This window comes from Peromyscus californicus, unplaced genomic scaffold (assembly GCF_007827085.1).
Source record: "Peromyscus californicus insignis strain IS unplaced genomic scaffold, ASM782708v3 Scaffold_10__1_contigs__length_136768540, whole genome shotgun sequence".
NCBI lineage: Eukaryota > Metazoa > Chordata > Mammalia > Rodentia > Cricetidae > Peromyscus > Peromyscus californicus.
Window position 1 is genome coordinate 52,116,648 of NW_026294391.1, and position 21,660 is coordinate 52,138,307.

At 37.6% G+C, this 21,660-nt stretch overlaps 1 protein-coding gene across 14 annotated transcripts in view; it reads left to right on the forward strand.

The window, feature by feature from the left end:
* Zc3h12b (zinc finger CCCH-type containing 12B) overlaps window positions 1-21,660 on the forward strand; it is a 216,968-nt gene that overhangs the window by 33,524 nt on the left and 161,784 nt on the right. For 12 of the 14 annotated variants that reach the window (XM_052733113.1, XM_052733026.1, XM_052733066.1 and 9 more), the window contains 2 exons: window positions 1,728-1,790; window positions 13,834-13,908. The exons of 1 other annotated variant lie outside the window; for it this stretch is intronic. In XM_052733113.1, coding sequence (XP_052589073.1) covers window positions 13,841-13,908 — 68 coding nt within the window. In that variant the 5' untranslated portion in view covers window positions 1,728-1,790; window positions 13,834-13,840. The remainder of the gene's footprint in view (window positions 1-1,727; window positions 1,791-13,833; window positions 13,909-21,660) is intronic. One more of the 14 variants, XM_052733091.1, reaches the window with a different exon arrangement.

Here is a 21,660-nt window from a genome sequence, read left to right on the forward strand (position 1 = left end):
CATGAGAAACCTCCTTTTGTATAGGTGGTCAGGGTAGTCCAACTAACCCCTAAAACAATATAGACCATTGATATTGCCTTTGATTGCTTTTTGGCAGTTTAAGGTAAATCCCTGTTGCTGAAGACACTGCACACTTAGGACACAGGACTTGGATGATTTGAGCTGGCTCTAATTTCAAAGCCGTCTTCTTGTAGTATAGTTTCCATGCTACCAGACAATGCTATACAAACTGCCAGAGAGGGGAGCAATTAATAGGCTTACCCTGCTGCAATACTTATGAATCACAAAATGACCAGCATGCCAAGATATCCATAACAGTACAATAAGTGGTACACAGGTTGGTGTCAACAGCTGTCTAGTTGGACTCGAGGCTCATCAGGAGGGAAATCATACCTTGTACTGGAAATCTATCCATCTTCCCAGGGCTACTGAGGTCATGGACCTTAGAAAAGAATCTACTACCACCACTTTGCTAGACCAGCATTCCTTAGTACATTATGCATCCTTATACTTAAAGATAAGAGTAGCTACCACCCCCATCAAACTTTTCTTTACAGCAAATGGAAAGCATCACAGAAGATAACAACTGGTCACAATGAGGAGATCATGGGATTGTCGGGAGCCCAGTCCCAATAGATCCACCTACATTTCTGTTCCTGCATCTATGGCGCAGGGAAAATCAGTGAAGGGGGGTGGGGGCAGAAAAACCATAAGAGCCAGAATACCACAAAATTGGCTGTGAAACAGTCTCTCCTAGAAACAGCTGCTTAAAGAAGACCAGAACAATGGCCATATCAATAGACATGGTAACATGGAAGGGGGAAAGTTTCACAGGGTTCTACCCCTAGACAAAGAACTATAGGCAACTAATATCTGCTTAGAGATGGAGAATTGGCTTCTCCCAGGGATGTGGTCCCTTATTTACCATCCAATAAAAAAGTGGTCAGCCTGTAACCATATACACACAAACAACAAAAACAGACTTAGCAGGTGGTATTTATATATTTGTGCATACATACACACATTCATATTGATGTATGTAACAATAATAACCAAAGAAAAAGAGGCTGTCAATTTGAGAGTAGGGGAGAGAGGGGTTGGAGGGAGAGTACATAAGAGGAGTTTATGGGAGGAACAGGAAGGAGGAAAGTGATATACTTCTATTTTAATTTAAAAATGTGTTGAAAAATGTATGTTTCATTACTGCTTTTACTGGCAAAACAGAAATAATTTCTATGGGAAGTAGCCTTAAAAAATAAATTGTTGAATACTCACCCTCTTCTGTTCTTCCCTTTCCTAAAATAGAAGTCATTAAGTTGTATGAAACTCTGTGCTACTACATTCTAAGTGGGGCAGCAGCAAGTCATAGAAATCTGGTTTAGTCTCAGTTGCCTTCAGACACGTCGAGCATGCCGGGTCCTGTCAGTGTTTTGAGAGTGATGGTATCTGAGCCACTACCTCGAGTAGCTCTCTGAAGAAACAGCATGTTAGACATATGTTCCAACTCTTTCCCTTCCCAATGAGAATCTGAGAATTGGAATTTTTTTTCTCTCTTGTTCTATACTTAGTGGGGGTTTATTCTAAATATTTGTCTTATTTTCAATGGCACCCTTTAATACCAGTGTTCAGGCTCAGGGAAGATGTAACTTAATTCCACATACACAGCCCCACCCCCACAAGTCCATATGTTTGACTTATGTTTAGTCTTTTATTTTTTCCCTCTCCAGGAAGAAGCCAACAATTGAGTTTTCTCCTGATTGTACTGTGCTGAGCTGGACAAAGAGATCATGGTAAGTGCCACAGCCTTTCATCTTGATTTCAGGATAGCTGTTTTCCTGCTTGCCTGAGATGCAGGAGCCCTAGGTCCATGAACTATGTAATGGGTTCTTGGTCACCAGAGCAGTGTCAAGCATAGGTTCCATCTCATGGAGGGGGCTTTAAATCCAATCAGATAGTAGTTGCTTACTCCCACAAGTTTGAGCCACTGTTGTATGTCTATTATGCAGGCAGGTTACCACTATAGATCAAAGCATTTGTAGCTGGATTACTTTCTGCTTACCAGAATCTAGTACTATGAACACTAGTCAGTAGGAGTGAAGGTTCTAGGTTGACTTCTGCATGTTCAGTGAGTTATGTTGGTGGTGTCTTTAACAACAGGGCCTTGCCATCATCTTGTGGAGATCAATCAATAGCCTTGACAATATCCTGGGTTGTTTGGGGGGTTTTCCATGGAGCTCCTTTGGCCAACAACACAATTAGATATAACCCATTTCTGGTACTAGAGGTTTCATTTGGTGGTGAGAGATGCCAAGTTGTGGCTTTGTCTTCCCCATTATTTGGTGATTGCATTTATATTTCTTTCTTATATGTACATATTTTAAGAAGCTTAAATGGAAGGGAGGGAAGATTGGGTCAAAGGAGGGAATACAAGGAGGGACAGCTAAAACTAAGGGCAATTTGAGGGTTGTATGTGATGGTTACCTTTAATTGTCAATTTGATATAACTTAGAATTACCTGGAAAGAGAGTTTCATAGGGGGATTGTGTACATCAGGTTGGCCTGTAGGCATCTCTCAGGGGAATTGTCTTGATTACATGAATTCATGTGGGAAGATTTAGTCTACTGTGGGTGGTACCATTCCACATGTAAGGGTTCCTGAACTGTGTAAAAATATTGGAGAGGGTGAACACAAGTAGGCATGCAACATATTCTTTTCTCTCTGCTTTTGAATGTGAATGTGATGTGACTAGCTGTTTTAAGTTCCTGCCATCTTGACTCTCTACTATAATAGACTAAATCTTGGAATTGTGGGCTAAAGTAAACTTTTCCTCCCAAGTTGGTTTTTCTTGGAGTACTTTTTAATAGCAACCAAATGAAACTAGGCCAGGTTTGCTCCCTCTTTCTGTTTTTATTTGGATTTTTTACCATTTGTTACGGCATCAGATGCATGTTAGTAACATGCAGTTTCACAAAGTAAATTATATCGAAATGCCTTTATAATGAAGGAAAGGATAGTTTAGCAAGCATCTTTGTAAGTCATGTTGTACCTAGCCAGTTTTGAGTGGTCATGTAAAGTATAGTTCTAGCAGCAGCCTTTAACAACTATGCAGATGCTTACCTCAAGAGTGACATGTAGTCCTTAGCTCTCCATCTGGATTTTAGAACATTTTAAAACTGTTACCTGTTCTCCTTTGGCTCAATTTCCATCGATGGGAGATTCACACTCACAGAGCAGATTCAGAATGACCTGGTAATGTCTTCAAATAGTATAATTTGCAGCCCTCATTCTTAGTCTAGTTTTGAACAACGACACAGAATACATAAAATACCTCTTCTACTTAGTAATAATTTAGTAACTTAAGAAGATATTCTTTTTTTTTTTTACCTCCTGAATGTGTTGTTTATTTCCTGGTGTCTTAAAAAGATACTGTAGTGGCTGTTGGGTGCTCCAGAGCCAGACTGCCTATGTTTGAATTTGACCCAATAGTTTATTGGAATCTGTGATTATGAATGGGTTACTTAATTTGTACCTTCTTCTCCTGGAAAACAGTGATAGTTAATAATAATCTCTCCTCATAGACTTAGAAGAATGAAAAGAGCTAATATATGTAATCTATTTCGAACAGTGTCTGGCACATCTACTGTCAGCATCAGTGAGACATGCAGTCATACAATGCCAGCTGTAGCAGCCTGAGGAGTTCTTTTTAGAAACCTTCATTCAGCCTAAATTCTTGATATACACTACAGAAAAGAAATCCTAGATTATTACTTGTATGTATATGATTTCAGGACTGACCACTTGGTATTGGATAACCAAGTACAGGACTCTTCCCTGAGGAATACTATTTCTCTGGCTCTCAGCATTCCTGATTTGCTTGTAGTTCTTTGTCTAATGTGTTGGGGCCTAGTGTGATTTCCTTCTTCCAAATTAGCATGCCGTTGATGTTGCTCTTATTCAAGTACTATTTAGGCAACCATACTCTTGCAATATTATAGGTGTAGCTTCCTTCATATTTCTAGGAGATACAATCTCACAGGAGGCATGTGGGAGCCCGTTCTCGGGTTCCTCGTGACTTTACCCAGCAGGTTCGCATAGAGGATGATTAGACCACGGGCCTAAGTGCAGGTGTCTGAGATGGTCTGCACTTGGCTGTGCTGGGGGAGGAGGTCTTTTGCTCCACCCCTTGGCGTCTCTATAAAAACCCTGGGGCAGAGACAGTCGGGGCCCGTTGGAATAGGTTCCAGGCCCTCTCGAGGCTATCCTTTATTTTCTATCTGTTTATCTCTGCAAGATTCTCCGCAATAAATCCTTCTATCTAATATTTCTTGCTGCTTGCACTCAAGAAAACTCTGGGGAACTGTGGGGGTGGTTGGGTAAACGCCCCATAGAATGTCGCCTGAACAGGGACTAAAGAAAAAAGAAAAAGGGACTAAAGAAAAAAAAGGGGACTAAAAAAAAGGGGGGGGGACTAAAGTCAAATGAACAGGGACTAAAGACAAAGTAATAGGAACTAAAGATAAAGGAAAATAATAGTTTTATTACAGAGTTTTTGGCGAAAGTGCTGAGTCAGCCCTGCCAGTGGATAAGGCATGCCGGGTGTTATGGAAAATATATATTTTTATATATATATTATTGAGAGGCAGGGGTTTTATCCTCGAGAGAAAAGGAAAACGGACTGGAAGGATGTCCGATGCTGCATCGAAATTCTCTTCTGTCAAAATTTTCTATCTTGTATCCCTTTCTCAATTTCTATCTGTGAAAAAGTATAAGGCATAGGATAGTAATATAGTGAAGGAAAAACTTAGAAGTGTAAGATTGTGTAGGAAAAAATAAGTAAGGCAACTAGACAGAAAAACTCTACAATTTTCTAACTTTGGGGGCTATGAATGCAAACTGGGAAAACTTTCTTTGGGCTTTACGGGTAGTAAAAAAGCTCTTCTTTGAGCTTATGGGGAAGAAAAAGTTTCCTATGGAAGCTTTTGACCTGGGAACAGCTGAAATGCTAAGTCCAAGTGGCAGGAGAAAGTGATTTCTCCCTGAGGCAAAAATGGGGGTGTAAAAAGCCAAAAAGTTTAAAGTTGGGAAGTTTTGGGAAAAGGTGGTCTTTCTCTCTTTGGGAAAAAAATCTTTCTCTTAAACTAAAAGCTTTTCTTGGAAAACTTGGGGGAAAATCTCTCTAAAAAGCCTTAATCTTTCTCAAAAGCTCTCTTAAAAAACTTAAAAACTAAAGCCTTTAACTTTCTCAGAAGGACAAAAATTAGAATCACCTGAAGATATTAGTATGGGGACCACCTGTGATTAGTTCTAAGGGAAAAAACAGCAAACCTCTTAAGACAGCAAAACCTCTAAGTTCTCTTTCAAGCCTTAAAAATCCTCCCTGCAATGCAGGAGGCAGGGACAAGTTCCTAAAAACCTCTTCTAAGCTCTGTCTCTTCAAGCTAGTAAAAGACAGTGGGTCAGAAACACTTGGGAGAGTGTGGGTGAAAAGCTACAGAGAGCCCAAAAGGGCAGGAAACTTTACCTGAGAAAAGCAAAAAAGCCAAGCTTTTCAATTACAGCTGAGCTGAGGCATCAAGGGTTTTGTCTGAGTGAACATCTTTGAAAAGGTGTTCCTAATTGTCTTAATGCAAAGATCCCCTGAAGCAATGCAAACTGTTAGCACTGTATGCTCGCTTCTGAGCAAAAACCCAGAGGCAACTGGCCAGTGTCTCTGAGTTGAAATGCATTTCGGGGATACTAGGGTTCCTGCAGTGGTAAACTTCCTGGAGCACAGAGCTGAGGCAGGAAGGTGCAGGACCCAGGGGAAGATTGCTAATGAACAAACAAAACTAAAGTCAGTGGGAACGGCACAGTTGTCCACTTTCCTACAAGTCCCAGGTTGATAGGTTCACAGCTGCAAAAGAAATCTGAGAAAAGCTTTCCTATCAGAAAAAGGACCTTTCTGGGAAAACAGTAAAGCTGAACTCTGTCTGAAGCAGTTGTGCTGCTGAGTCAGAACGCTGTCTGGGGAGCCCAGCCAGGGCAGAACAGAACTATCCAGGAGTAAAGCTTTCTTTTCTGTCAGAGAAAGCACCTCTTTAAAAACTTTGTTTTAACTGACTCCCGATGAGATGAGGGAGTGTAACCTCTGGCATAAGCTCTGTCCTTGAGCACCCAGACAAGCAAATGCAACCCACTGGGGACTGGGCCAGGTGAAGGCCTGATGAAACAAAACGCCTGTCCTAATGGGACTTTAGAAATGGCAAAAACCTCCCTTGTTAGATTTTCAGTCTGTACGCAAACCACACAGACCCCAAAAACAAATAGACAAAAAGCCCCTACCTTCAGTAGCAGGGAAAGCCGCCACTGTAGTGTCTGGAAACTGTTTCTGGGGTAGAGGGGATAAACTGAGACCAAACTGGGAACTGTCTGGGAGAAAGACTCTGAAGAAACAGAGAAGGGACATAATCCTCCCCCAGAAAACATATGACCTGAAAAAACTGCTAGAATTCGAGGCAGGTTCGGGGGGGAGAAAAAAAGCCCCTACCTCCAAAGGCAGCTAGCACAGGTACAGAGCCACAAACAGATACCTGAAGCTCTGCATCTGGGGGGGGGGGAGGAACAAGCAAAATGAGAATAAAATCAGTGGGAGAAAAATCTCTTCTGAAGGAGCTATGGAAAAGCTGTTGTACATGATCTTGTTTTTCACTGACTGGCTAAGGCAAACACAAGCCCCGAGGAAAGTTGCTATCAGAAATTGCCCACCTCAATGCGCACTAAAGAGGCAGGTGTGGTTCTGATTTGGGGGCCAGTGTCAAATGAAGGAGAGACACCTGTTAAAGCCAGCTGAGGAGAGACCAGAAACCTCCCAATGTCCCATAATTGAAAATGTAAAATGCTCGTTCAAATCTCCCATTGCAAAAGCAAAAAACTTTGTTCAAACCTCCTGGGCAAGAATTTGTAAGCAAGTCTGGTAAAAGAGAACCAGTTGACTCTCAGACTCGAAAAGAACTATGGGAAATGACTGATGGGAAATGATATAAGGAAAATTATATAAGGGACTGATATGGGACTGATATTATAAACTGATATAAGGGAAATGCATTCTGGGAAAGGTAGTTTTTCCGCTAAAGATGGCGACATTGCCTTGAAACACTTGTGTCAGCTCAAATACGTTCATGATAAACTTAAAATACAGCTTTTAAAAGAATAAGGAGGAAAATCATCTAAGAGTTTAAGTGTCAGTTCCAATGAAAAATTGAAAGGATACAGAACTAGGTGCTTAGCAGTTTGGGGCTCCGTTGGTAAAATGCCTTATTTACCCTAATAGCTGTGCAAAGTTTTTACAGTAGTTGGAAGACAAAAAGCTACCTATAAGAGCAAACAAGCCACTTTAAAATCCTTAAGAAAACAAGGGAAAGCAGTTTATACACTGAACGTTGTCTTAGATATGAAGAAACTTATGTTGAAATTAAAAAAGTTCTTTGCCTTTTGAACAAACTGACTGCAATGAGTAATTCCTTTGCAAATCTAATAAGGATACAAGGAAACAGGCATTCAAAAAGAAATGACTGCTTTATAGACTTGAACAAACTTCAGAAAATCTAGCTGTTTTACAAAAGTTGCTTCACCTGAAAGTTCCTTATAAAAAATCAATGCTAAATATTACATCTGCTAATAACATCAGGAGTTAAAGCTAATGAAGTGAAAATACTAAATACAGTTCGGAGCTGTGCCACTTGTGGCTTTACTAGCTCCTTTAGAAAAATACTTTATATCACCTAATAGCTGTGCAGTATTTGGCGAAGAGCTTTACAGCAGCTAAATATGGTAATTTCACCCTCAGCGTGAAGTTTTTCGGTAGAGCAAACCAAAAGTACTGCTGTAATAGAAATGTTTGTCTAAATTGAAGCACTTAGGGAAACTACTATGAATTTGGGTGAAGGAACAGCCTCTAGTTAAAAACTGTTTACCGCTGACAGTGCATCTCTGCCGGTTCGGAATGGCTGAGAGAACTGACAACTTTGGAGTGTGGCGTCATCCTGGGAAGGTTACAGTCCCCTAGCAACAACTATCACAATTCTATAACAACACTCACTAAATCCCAGTGCTTTATAACAAGGCTGACTATAAACTCTAAACTTTAGAAATGATGTACGTACTTCCTGTCTAGTTAAGAGAATCTTTCTAATAGAGATAGTGATAATAATTAAGAGTAAGAAGTAGAAAAAGATGAAAATAAGATATGTGAGTTTGTAAAAATTCTCTTGTTAGATCTGTATTAAGAAATCTCTAGGTGTTTGCTAAGTTAAATATATGCTAATGGTAGCCCTATATAAGTTTGTAAAATAGATCCATAGAGTTTCTTTAAGAATATAAGCTTGCAAGAAGTATCTAATGTAGTCTTAAGACATGTAGTAATAAGCTTGTAATAAGATGCTAGTTGTAAATGTAAGTTTAAATAAGTACATAAGAAGTAGTAAGAAATATATTTGCTAAAGTAGTTCTATAGTTTCCTTAAGGAGTATAAATAAGTAGATATTAATATGTTCTATGAGTTTGTAAAAACGTGTAAATGTTGAATGTGAGTCTAAGTGCTTTGCAAGGAAAAAGGTTATATGTGAGTTTGTAAAAAAGTGTATATGTTAAGTGTGAGTCTATTCTTTTTTTTTGTTGTTGTTTCGTTTTGTTTTTCGAGACAGGGTTTCTCTGTGCAGCTTTGCGCCTTTCCTGGGACCCACTTGGTAGCCCAGGCTGGCCTCGAACTCACAGGGATCCGCCTGGCTCTGCCTCCCGAGTGCTGGGATTAAAGGCGTGTTAATGTATATGGTGGAAGAACCTGAGACACACAAAAGGTAGTGTCCTAGCAGACTGCAAAGCAGGCAGTCTGAGTGATTTTCAAAAGTTCCAGAAGCCGCTAAGAAGCTAAGAATGGCGAACGCCAGAGCCAGCACAAGGCATCCGCACCTGAGATCTGTGGAAAATCGACGCAGCACAGAAAAACCTGAGCTAACATCAAAAACGGTGCGGTTTAGAATACTACTGTACCTAAAAAGGTCTCTGACTTGAGAATAAAAGTTCAGAGACGCTTGTTTGAACAAAAATTGTTAACTGCAAAAAGTTTTGGTTGAAAAACGTCTCTTCATATTTGGAAGTGAAAGCCTGATATCAGAATTTATTTCTTGTTTGAATTTTTTTGAACTTAAAATGAGATAAAACTACAAAAGGATTTTTGTTATGGATTTCTTCATATTTGGAAGGCTCGTACCAGAATTTATCATTTGAATTTTGGGACTTAAGAAATGAACAATAGAGATTTCATTGCAATGGGACAATATTGAGTTTACTTATAGTAATGACCTAGGAACTATTTTCTGGAATTGGGTTAAAAATGGAACTGTTTAAATGAAGAAATTTATTATTTCTACCTAGAATCAAGATGCAGTTTTGTGTATGCATATATGCTTTATTAATTGGTGATTCATGAATTGTTTTGTGGAACTGTTTATGTAAAAATGAAATTACTTACAGAACTGGTTTTGTGTTATAAATGGAACTGTTTAAATGGAAAAGTTTGGGTTTTCTAACTAGGCTTGAGATTTTGCTTAAATTATAAAGAAAAGGGGGAGAGTTAATATTCCTTAGTCTAATTTCATGTCATGTTTTTGTTAGTAAGAAATGTATATTAAGAGACTACTTATAAAGAGTTTTATTAAGAAACTGCTTTTGGATGTTTTGCTAAGTTTTCAAAGTGTTAATGGTTAGATTGAGAAGATTGCTTTTCAATATGGGTTTGTGGGAATTGTATGAGTTTGGGTTCTTCTAACTAGGTTTGAGATTTTGTTTAAAAAATTATAAAGAAAAGGAGGAGTTATGAGGTTGAATTATGTTTACCCTATTGATATTGATGCACCCTGGTTTTGTGGAGTTAAGGAAATATTTGTTTGTGAATACATCAAAGTTTTTCCTATGTTCTGTTATCAAGAAAATTCAGATTGAGTTAAAGTTGTAAGATGGAGAAAATTGTTAACTATATATAGCACCATATATGCTAATTCAAATGGTTCTGTTAAGAGTTTGCTTTGAGTTATAAGATTGAGAGAATTGTGACTATGTATAGCAATATTTATGTTAGCCTGTTAATGGTAATGATGAAGCTAAGGGATTCTTTAAGTTTGTAGTCACCTTAAGAGTTTTTGGTTTAGAAAGGGCTTGAGGCAGCTAAGACTGCTGTAGTCACCTTGGACCTAATTCAAAAGAGAAATGCCATCTTTATCATTCTCTACTCCCATATTGGGAGGTGTAACAGCTATGGAGATTGCTGTAAGCCATTAATGGTTTTTTTTTTTTTTTTTTTTTTTTTTTTTTTTGGTTTTTCGAGACAGGGTTTCTCTGTGTAGCTTTGCGCCTTTCCTGGATCTCGCTCTGTAGACCAGGCTGGCCTCGAACTCACAAAGATCCGCCTGGCTCTGCCTCCCGAGCACTGGGATTAAAGGCGTGCGCCACCACCGCCCGGCTATTTTTTTATATATTAAGAAAGGGGGACCTGTGGGATGGTGTGGGAGCCCGTTTTTGGGTTCCTCGTGGCTTTACCCAGCAGGTCCGCATAGAGGATGATTAGACCACGGGCCTAAGTGCAGGTGTCTGAGATGGTCTGCACTTGGCTGTGCTGGGGGAGGAGGTCTTTTGCTCCACCCCTTGGCGTCTCTATAAAAACCCTGGGGCAGAGACAGTCGGGGCCCGTTGGAATAGGTTCCAGGCCCTCTCGAGGCTATTCTTTGTTTTCTATCTGTTTATCTCCGTAAGATTCTCCGCAATAAATCCTTCTATCTAATATTTCTTGCTGCTTGCACTCAAGAAAACTCTGGGGAACTGTGGGGGTGGTGGGTAAACACCCCACAGAGGCACCCTGTTCCAAGTAACGTTATGGACTGAAACGATTGTATTTATATGTGTAGCAACATACACACATATATTCCTGGTGTGTGTGTGTGTGTGTGTGTGTGTGTGTGTGTGAAATAACAATTAAAGAAAAAACAGAGACCATGTATTTGAGATAGAGAGCAAATGGGGGGGGTTATGGAAGGGATTGGAGGGAAAAACTAAAGTAAAGAAATTATATAATTATATTTTAATTTCAAAAATATGAGATATACAAATTTAAAAAGAGAACTTTGGAGGAATCAATATGAAGCAAAATTGGAGTTTATAAAGTAAAGCTTTTAATCTAGACTTAGATACAAGCATTAAGAAAGGGAAAGAGACATGTAAAAGAACAGCAGTAGAGCAAGCAAGAGAGAGACTTCCGTTTAAGTGTCTTAACAAGTACCTATGTATATGATTTTGATGGCTGTTGAAGTTACATTGTTCAAAATGTTTAAAAATTAAGGTAAGTTTTGGAATACTTTTCCCTACTCTGGCCACTGTAGACTGATTGAAAGCTTTCAAATTTATCCAATTTTCATTCCTGGAATCCAGAATATTATTAGATATTGTAAAGGGGGCTCTGAAGATGTTGTTCAGTTAAGGATTGTGAGATATGATAATAACTCTGGGTTATTTTGGTGGGCCCTAATTGTCATCACAGATGCCATTATATGGGGGAGATAGAGGAAGTTGGGCCAGAAAAGATGACAATGTACCTGTTACTAGAGCTTTTAGAGTAAAAGCCTGGCCCTAACGGTCCCAACAAGCAAGGGTCTGTCTCCCATTCCTCCATTAAAACAAGACAAATAATAGGAAAGGTAGAGAAAGGAAATTTTAGTCAAAGTGTCTGTATTGCGAAGAGGAACAAGCAAAGGATCATCCAGTGAACCCCCAAGTCAATCATCAGGGTCCTGGAATGAGTTTTTACTTTACACAGTGGGTAAGAGGTATGCATAATTAGACAGTCCTGGTCAAAGTGTGGCCTTGCCCATTACTGACCTTTGTTTGGTTTCCTCTGTCTTGCAAAGTGACTTGATAAATGATCAGAGATTTGTGTATTCTCTTCCAGGGAGGCAAGGGCTTCCTTTTGCTAGCATGAATTTATTGGGGAAATTTTAATTTGTTGGAGTTTGTTTCAATAGTCTGATACCCAAAATGAGAAGCAAAGGTGTCTCTCTTTAGAATGTCTCCTCTCCTGCTAGTTAAATGATGATTACATGATTAAACTGATCAAATGATGACTTAAACAGTACACTGATGGCTTTGAACGTGAAGAAAGGGCCACAAGATAAGAGTGCAGCTTTAAAACTTGAAACTGTGGAGCAAATGTGACCCTGCTGATACATTGATTTTTTTTCCTAAATGACATTGATTTTTTTGCTTCTAACTTCCACAAAAGTAAGAGAATGTTCGTTATTTTAAGCCAGCAATTCTGTGGTAACTTATTTTAGAAGCCACGGGAAAATTGTATGTATTAGATTGTTACTGGAGTTAGGATCAGAGTCTATATTCTGATAGACCTAACAAAACCAAGTTCATCCATCTGTTATTGATAGGCCAATTAACAGGGCTAAATTAATAATGAAAAGCAAAAAAAAGAGAGAGAGAAATAGAGGTATATTTATTCAGCATGGATCATATTGAGAAGAGGGGCAGAGATCCAGTGATTCCCACAAATCTTCAGGATCCCAACATGAGGGCAAAGCTTAAATAGAAAACAAGATAAATGCATTACTCAAGAGTCCCACCAAGGTGTGGATCTCCTGCCCACCACTGTCTCAGCTCTAATATTCACTAGGTCAATCTCTCTTGCAATGTCATCTGACCAGTTGTCAATCTTTCCAGGAGATAAGTTCCTCCTCTGTTGGGTCCTAGGGCTTTAGCCCTTTTCTCTTCTTGGCATGAGGATCCTAAGGAAACTGTAATTTCTTGGGTCCATTGTTTCAATAATTTGATGGTCAAAGGGAGGGCCACAAGTCTTTCTTTAGAATATCCTCATTTCTGGCACACAGGCCAGTAACAATTATCTTTCATCTTGTTAACTCAAGCTATTATCATAGCCTGTCAAAATTGTAGAGGAAAAATGAAATAACATTGGTTTAGGACACTGAGAATGCAGTTGTGTCTTAGTTTACTTTCTATTGCTATGATAAAGACCATGACTAAAAGTAAATTGGGGAGAAAAGGGCTTATATTGCCTTAGAGTTTACATTCCATCATTTAGGGAAGTTAGAGCAGGAACTTGGAGACAGGAACTGAAGCAGAGGCAATAGAGGGATACTTCTTACTGGCTTGCTCCTCATGGCTTGCTCAGCCTGCTTTCTTATGTAATCAGAGGTAGCATCACATAAAATTGGCTGGGATCACCCACATCAGTCATTAATAAAGAAAATTCTCCCTGAGTCTTGCCTATGGACCAATATAGTGGAGGCATTTTCTCAGTTGAAATTCCCTCTTCCCAGATGACTTTGGTGTATATCAAGGCAACAAAAATTTTAATTAAAAAAGTTGAGAGGTCATGTAAATCAGATTTCAGCAGGTGGAACCTAAACATTGGACTGCAGATATAACTATTCCAGGTGTGGATTAACTTTGGAAACATTGTTCATTTATGCTGTACTATTGATTTATGAAGGCTAGAGAGATGGCTCAGCCATTAAAGGCTAGGCTCACAACCAAAAATAGATTTATGAACTACAATAGACTTCTTCCCAGAAACTACCTGAAGATTGAAGTTACACCTTGACTATGAAGTGTCCCCCAGACACACATTTAACATCTTTTATTTCCAGGTGTTTGTACTGTTTTTGGAAGGCTGAAGAACCTTTAGGAGGCGGAAACTTGCTAGAAATGGGTTCCTGGGGATGGCACTTGAGGTTTTATGGCCTGATCATATTTCTTACCTGCTTTCTGTTTCTTGACTTCAGATGCAACATGACCAAACATCTCACAGTCTTGCTGCCATATCTTCACTGCCATGATGGACTGTATCCATTCAAACTGTAAGCCAAAATAAATGCTCTCTTAGAAGGTATTTTGTCATAGAAATGAGAAAAGTAGCTAATACATATCACCAATCCCCCCTCCCTCCCTCACTCCCTTCCTCTCTCCCTCCCTCCCTCCCTCCTTCTGTCCTTCCTTCCTTCCTTCCTTTCCAGAATAAACTTAAATTTGTAACCTAGCTCAAGGTGACCTTAAACTTGACTCTGAGTGCTAGCATTACAGTTATATGAATGCTGTTTGTTATATGTGGCCCAGATGATGAAGGCTTTCTAGTCTTTCTCTGAAACTGACTTTTTAAAAAACATGTTTTTACATAGTGGTTTAATTTTTGTCCATCTCAACCGCGGTTTCTGAATAACAAAAGATGCAATTATCAACACACTTGCCATTTAAAGCCATAAGTACAGTTTCCATTTTATAAAACCTAATAGCAACAATCCTTTTGACTGTGTTTGCCCACCTTGAAATCCTATGTGGCTTCAAATAAGTGTGATTTTTCTTTCACCTTCACTAGACTGACTGGATTCTAGGTCACCAACATTGTTTTGTTTTGTTTTTCATTTTTAGATATTGAGAATTACCATCTGAAAATGTATGTACCAGGCAATGTTATTTAGAGTATCTTCCCCCATTATAATACTTTAAAATAATCCCATTTTATAGCTGAGAAACTGAGGGTCAGAGTAAATGAATTATCCAAGGTTATGTAATCAACATCTGAGTGATCTCTAAATATAGTGTTTGTTGCTTTAAAAATGGAGTGGAGATGGAAGTGTGGAAGATGTACATTCTGAGAAATGTATCTTTAGTCAATTTCATTATCACTTGAATGTCATATAGCATGCTTATACAAACCAAGATAATATGTATCACTGCAGTTAAGAGATATAGCAAACACTAAATGTATGGAGCTGCCTGAATACAACAGAGCATACTGTTTTACAGTTTTATATAAGTAGAAAGAGTACAATCTAAAATAACAAGTAATAATACATGATCCAGGAATGTCACTGTTGGTTTTCATTTTAAGTAGTATATACTGTACAGAATTGTATATGCTGTATTTTATAGGTTTTCCAACACAGCAATTGACTGGGCATCACATTAAATAGTCAGTTTTACTTTAAAATTCTTGGTTAAATTTATAACTTGATTAAATATCTACTATGAATACATGTTGATACTTTTTGCTGCATAAAGAAGTATGATGGTTGCTGTATATGTTTTCATTGTGAGCCAAACTGGTCACTTTTTCATGGAATATCATTTTTATAAAAAGGAGCCGTGAACAGAGCAACTGTGGTTATTCAAAACATCAACATTTTACAGACTTCTTTCTAAAAATAAAGTAATGAACCTCTTACTTCATGGCAAACAGTTGAGAATATATTTGACCAATGATGAAATTTAAGCTTTCAGATTAAAATTAGAATTTTGGAAAGTGTGTTCTCGTTACATTAAACTACTTAGCTTCTTGATGATGTCTTTCAGTAATATTTAATGACGGTTTTATTTTTAACTTGTACGATGAACAACTTAAGGTCTGCACAACTCAGTGGGTTAATATAAATGCTTAAAACTTGGTGTTGTGGAATTATGCATGTGCAAAACTGGTATTCAAATTGGAAAACAGGGACTTCTGGTTTCTGTCTTGCCATGAAAATAGCTTAGGAGTCATATAAAGGTATTCTAAACAATTAAGCAAACTGAAAAACAGCAATCTTTCTTAGCAGAGAACTGACATGCTGTTGAAATGTACTGAGCCATGAGTTGAATTAATTGGACAAATATAGAGATTCACATCTTAGCATGTAAGAGAACTTCGAGCAGAGCTTTTGTGAAGAAAACCTAAATCAGGTGTCTGTAATGATAATGTCAGAAAAAAATGGGAGAGAAAAGAACTTAAGCTTGAGTGTATATCAGTAGAAACTTACAGACGCAGACATCAAAAGGACAGCAAAACAAAACAAAAATAATAACCAAAAATCCTCAAACCTGGAAACTTTGTAATATAGAAAGAAAATCCAAGAACTGTCAAGCAACTAAAACCGTGTACTATATGCCAAGTGCAAGCGTTAAAAGGTGAAAATAAGGATATTTGAAGCAAAAATGACTGAGAATTTCTTCAAGGTATTATCAGTTACCAAATCATAGATGTAAGCTCAACTAAATGCCAAAATAGATGGTAGAACACCAGATGAACCCAAATCAAACCAAATGAAATTAACGCTAGTTGTATCATACAAAAACCACAGAAAACCAAAGATAAGGAAACAGTATTGAAATAAATTAGAGGAAAAATAGACCTTACTTAAAATATAAAACTTATATTTGACTTCTTAGAAACCATGAATGCAAGAAGAAAATATAATACAGTTTAAAATTTGAGAGACCTAAACCACATAAAACTAGAATTCTATGCCCCAAAAATTATTTTTTAAAAGTGAAAGAGAAATACTTCTCAGACAAGCAGAAATTAAAGGAGTTTGTTACTGGTAGCCCTGCCCTGCAAGAAATCGTAGACATTTCTTTAGATAACTGAACACTTAACTAAATAAAAGGGAAGACCAGATAACTATACCAAGAAACACCACAAATGTAACTCTCGATACCTAGACCTAAGTGCAAAAAACGTGAACAACCAAGACAATGTGCCCCCACCGAGAAGCTAGCGACCCTGTTGAAACATGCCCTGAGAAAAGCTGAAGCATAAGACAAGGACTTCAGAACAGCAATTATGAATATGCTCAAGGACCTTAGAGAAGATATGAATAAATGTCTCAATTAAGAGCATGAACACACAAACAGTTGAATGAAATAAGGAAAACAATTTGAGATATGAAAGTAGAATTCAATAAAGAAATAGAATTCCTAAGAAAAGCCAAGCTGAAATAAACTCAAAATTAAAAATTCAGGAAATCAAACATAAAACTCTTAAGTAAGCCTCACTAACAAATTAAAAGACATAGAAGAGTGAATTTCAAGTCTTGAACATAATGTAGATGAAATGGATAGCTCAGTCAAAGAAAATGTTAAAACTAAAAAAAATTTAGGCACAGAGTATCCATGAAATCTGGGATATTAGGAATAGACAGCAAAAACCCTACAAATTACAGGTATAGAAGAATAAATCAAAGTCAAAGGCATGGAAAAATATTTTATTATTATTATTATTATTATTAGTTTTATTTTTGAGATTATAATAAAATTACAAAATTTCCCTTCCTTTTGCTCCCTCTAAATCATCTAGTGCAATGCCCCCCCTCCCTTCAAATTTATGGTCTCTTTTTTCACTAATTAAGAATATTTCTCCAATCTAAAGAGATGTCTATAAAGTTGGAAGAAGCAAACAGAACACCAGATGAGCAGGACCAGAAAAGGAATTCTATACTGCACATAACAATCAAACATTAAATGTAAAGAATAAAAAAAGGACATTAAGCCGGGCGGTGGTGGCGCACGCCTTTAATCCCAGCACTCGGGAGGCAGAGCCAGGCGGATCTCTGTGAGTTCGAGGCCAGCCTGGGCTACCGAGTGAGTTCCAGGAAAGGCGCAAAGCTACACAGAGAAACCCTGTCTCGAAAAACCAAAAAAAAAAAAAAGGACATTAAATGACACAATGGGAAAAGACTAGGAAAGGATATTAAAAGTTACAAGGGAAGAAGACTAAATCAAATATAAAGGCAGACCCATTAGAACAGCACCTGACTTTTCAATGAAGACTCAGAAAGATAGAAGGTCCAGGACAGGTGTTAGAGAAGCCCTGAAAGACCATAGCCCAAACTACTCTACTCAGAAAAAACTATCAATGACAGCTGAGAAGGAAAAACATTTTATGATGAGAACAGAGTTAAGCATTTTCTGTCCACCAATCCAGGACTACAGAAGACACTGGAAGGAAAACTTGAGTCTGAGGAGAAAGTCAAATAACCAAATAACATACAAAAAGAGTTCATCAAAAGGGGGGGGGAGAATACCAAAATAAAATAATAGGAATTAGTAAAAACTGCTGAATAATAACTCTCAATAAATGGTCTCAATTTCCCAATTAAAAAAATATGGATTAATAGACTGGATTAGAAAACAGTATCCATCTTCCTGCTGAACCCAAGAAACACACCTCACCATCATGGAGAGATATCACCTTAGTGTAAAAGGCATTCTAAGCAAATGGAACCAAGAAGCAGATAAGGACAGCTATTTTAATATCTGACAAAATAGACTTTAAACTAAAACTGATTAAAAGAGATAGGGATGGACACTATATACTCCTCAAAGGAAAAATCCACCAAGAGTAATACAATCCTAATATTTATGCACCAAATAGAAAGGAAACAACTTTCACTAAAACAACAACAACAAACACTACTACATCTAAAAGCACCTGTTGACCCCAACAAGGTGATAGTGGTTGACTTCAATACCCCACTCTATCCTTAGACAGAACATCCTGACAAAAATTAAACAGAGATATTCTGGATTTAAATATCATCATGAATCAAATGGACCTAACAGATATTTATAGAACATTTCACCCAAACACAAAAGAATATACCTTCTTCTCAGCGGCTCATGGAACAACATTGACCACATACTTGTACACAAAACAAGTCTCAACAGATACAAGAAAACTGAAATAATACCCTACTTCCTACAGCAGATTAAAGCTGGACATCAGAAACAACAGAAAGCCTACAAATTCATGGAAACAGAGCAACTCCCTACTGAATAAAAAAAATGTGTTGAGACATCAATGAAGAAAGTTAGAAACTTCAGAAAAATGAAAACAAATGTTCAAACTTCTGACGATCAGTGACGACAGTTTGAGACAAGTTTAGGGCTCAAGAAGAAATAATACCCAAATAGAGTAGATGTGAAGAAATTATCAAACCCACGGCTGAAATCACTAAAATAGAAACAATAACAAACAATCAAAAAACAGTACCAAGAATCAATGAAACAAAGAGTTACTTCTTTGAGAAAATCAACAAGATCAACAGACCTTTAGCAAAATTAACCAAAAGAAAAAGAGGTTCTAAACTAGTAATACTAGGTATGAAAATGGAGTTCTTATAACAGACACAAAGGAAATTCATAAAATCTTAAGGACATACTTTAAAATCTATATTCCACCAAACTGGAAACCCCCCTCCCAAAAAAAACCCTGATGGATTTCTTGACTTACCATACCAAAGTTAAATCAGTATAAAATAAACAATTTAAACAGACCCATAACTCCAATAGAAATAGAAGCAAGAATTTAAAATTTCCCAACAACAACAAAAAAGCCCAAGGCATCATTGACTCAGTATAGAATTAAACCAGACCACCACAAAACTAATGCCAGTAATCCTCACATTATTCTGTAAAGTAGGAAATTAGGGAACACTGAAAAACTCTTTTTCTGAAGCCACTATTGCCCTAATTTTATAACCACACTAGGACTCAACAACAAAGTTGTATATCCCTTGTGAACACGGATAAACCTGGGGCCTATGCAGGATCGCTTGGCTCGGCCTGGGAGGAGGGGACTGGACCTGCCTGGACTGAGTCTACCAGGTTGATCTCAGTCCACGGGGGAGGCTTTGCCCTGGAGGAGGTGGGAATGGTGGTTGGGCTGGGGGGAAGGTGAGGGGGGCGGGAGGGGGGAGAACAAGGGAATCCGTGGCTGATATGTAGAACTGAATTGTATTGCAAAATAAAAATAAAAAAAAGATAAAAGCCACACAAAGATGGTAAAAAAAAATGCTCAAGAAAATACTGAATAGAAGAATACATTAAAAGATCATCCACAATCACCAAGTAGCCTTCATCTTAAAAGCAGGGATGGCTCAACATATGTAAATTAATAAATGTAATCCACCATTTAACCAGACTGAAAGGCAAAAAACAAATAATCATCTCATTAGATGCAGAAAAGGCCTTTGACAAAAATCTAATACTCAGTCATGATAAAAATCCTGGAGAAACTAGGGATACAAGGGGGCATACCTAAACATAATAAAGGCAATTTACAGCAAATCTATAGCCAACATCAACTTAAATGGAGAGAAACTCAAAGCAATTCCTCTAAAGTCTGAATGGACATATCTATTCAATACAGTACTTGAAGTTCTTGCTAGAGCAATAAGACAACTAAAGGAGATCACAGGAACACAAATTGGAAAGGAAGAAGTCAGAGTATCTTTATGGGCAGATGATATGATAGTGTACACAAATAACCCCAAAATTTCCACCCGGAAACTTCTAGAGTCACTCACACTTTCAGCAAAGTAGCAGGATACAAAATTAATACACACAAATGTATACCCTTCCTGTATGCAAATAACAAATATGCTGAGGAAGAAAAATCAGAAAGCGTACCTTTAAGAATAACCTTAAAAATAAAATAAAACTTCTTGGAATAACTTTAACCAAGCAAGTAAAAGACATATGATAAAAATTTTAAGACATTGAAGAAAGAAATTGAAGAAGACACCATAGGATGGAAACTCTCCTATGTTTGTGCACCAGTGGGATTGAGAGTGTGAAAATGACCATCCTACCAAAACCAGTCTTACAGACTTAGTATCATCTCCAGCAAAATTCCAACACACTTCTCCACAGAAATGGAAACTATAATGTTAAACTTGATATGGAAGCACAGAAATCCCAGGCTAGCTGAAACAATCCAGAATAATAAAAGAACTGGTCGGGGTATCACCATCCTTGATTTCAAGTTGCATTACAGAACTTTAAAAATAAAAAGGCAATTGTTGATAGACATACATCCATCAATGGAATAGATAATAGACTCTGAAATAATTCCACACATCTATGGACACCTGACTTTTAACAAAGTAGCCAAAAATACTCACTATAGAAAAGTCAGCATCTTCAACAAATGGGGCTCGTCAAACTGGATGATTGTATGTAGAAGAATACAAATAGATCTATTTTTATCACCCTGTACATAACTCAACTCCAAATGGACAATGCTCTCAACATAAGGTCAGATACCCTAAATCTTATAGAAGAGAAAATGATGAATAGTCTTAAACACATTGGTACAGGAAAAGACTTTCTGAGCAGGATACCCATAGCATAGTTATGACCAACAATTTAAAGTGGGAGCTCGCGAACCTGAAAAGCCTCTGTGTAGCAAAGGACACCATCATTCAGGCAAAACATCAGCATACAGAATGGAAAAAGATCTTTATCCATTATACATCTGATAGAGAGTTTGTGTCTGAATATATTAAACCGAACATTCAAACTGAACATTAGAACTGTATAATATTAGAACTGAACATTAAGAAAACAAATAACCCAATTAAAATGGGTATAGAATTAAACAGAGAGTTCTTAAAAGATGAAGTACAAAAGACTAAGAAATACTTAAAGAAATGTTCAACATCATTAGCCATCAGGGAAATTAAAATTAAAACTACTTTCATATTTTGTCTTACAACATTCAGAATGGACAAGACTGATAAAAACAAATGACAGTACATGCTGGTGAGGATGAGGAGAAAGGGAAACACTTTTTCGTTGCTGATAAGAGCACAAACTTATACAGTTACTAGGTAAATCATTGTGGTATTTCCTCAAAATGGAAGAAAAACATCTAACAAACAGACTAAAGGGTAAACTGTGTGTCTCAACAGGCCACACTACAGCTTCCATGACAAGATTCTTCTTTTTTGTTGTTTCTAGTTTTTTGTTTAGTTTGGTTTTTCTTTTAAATTTGGTTTTGTTTTGGGGAGGAGGTT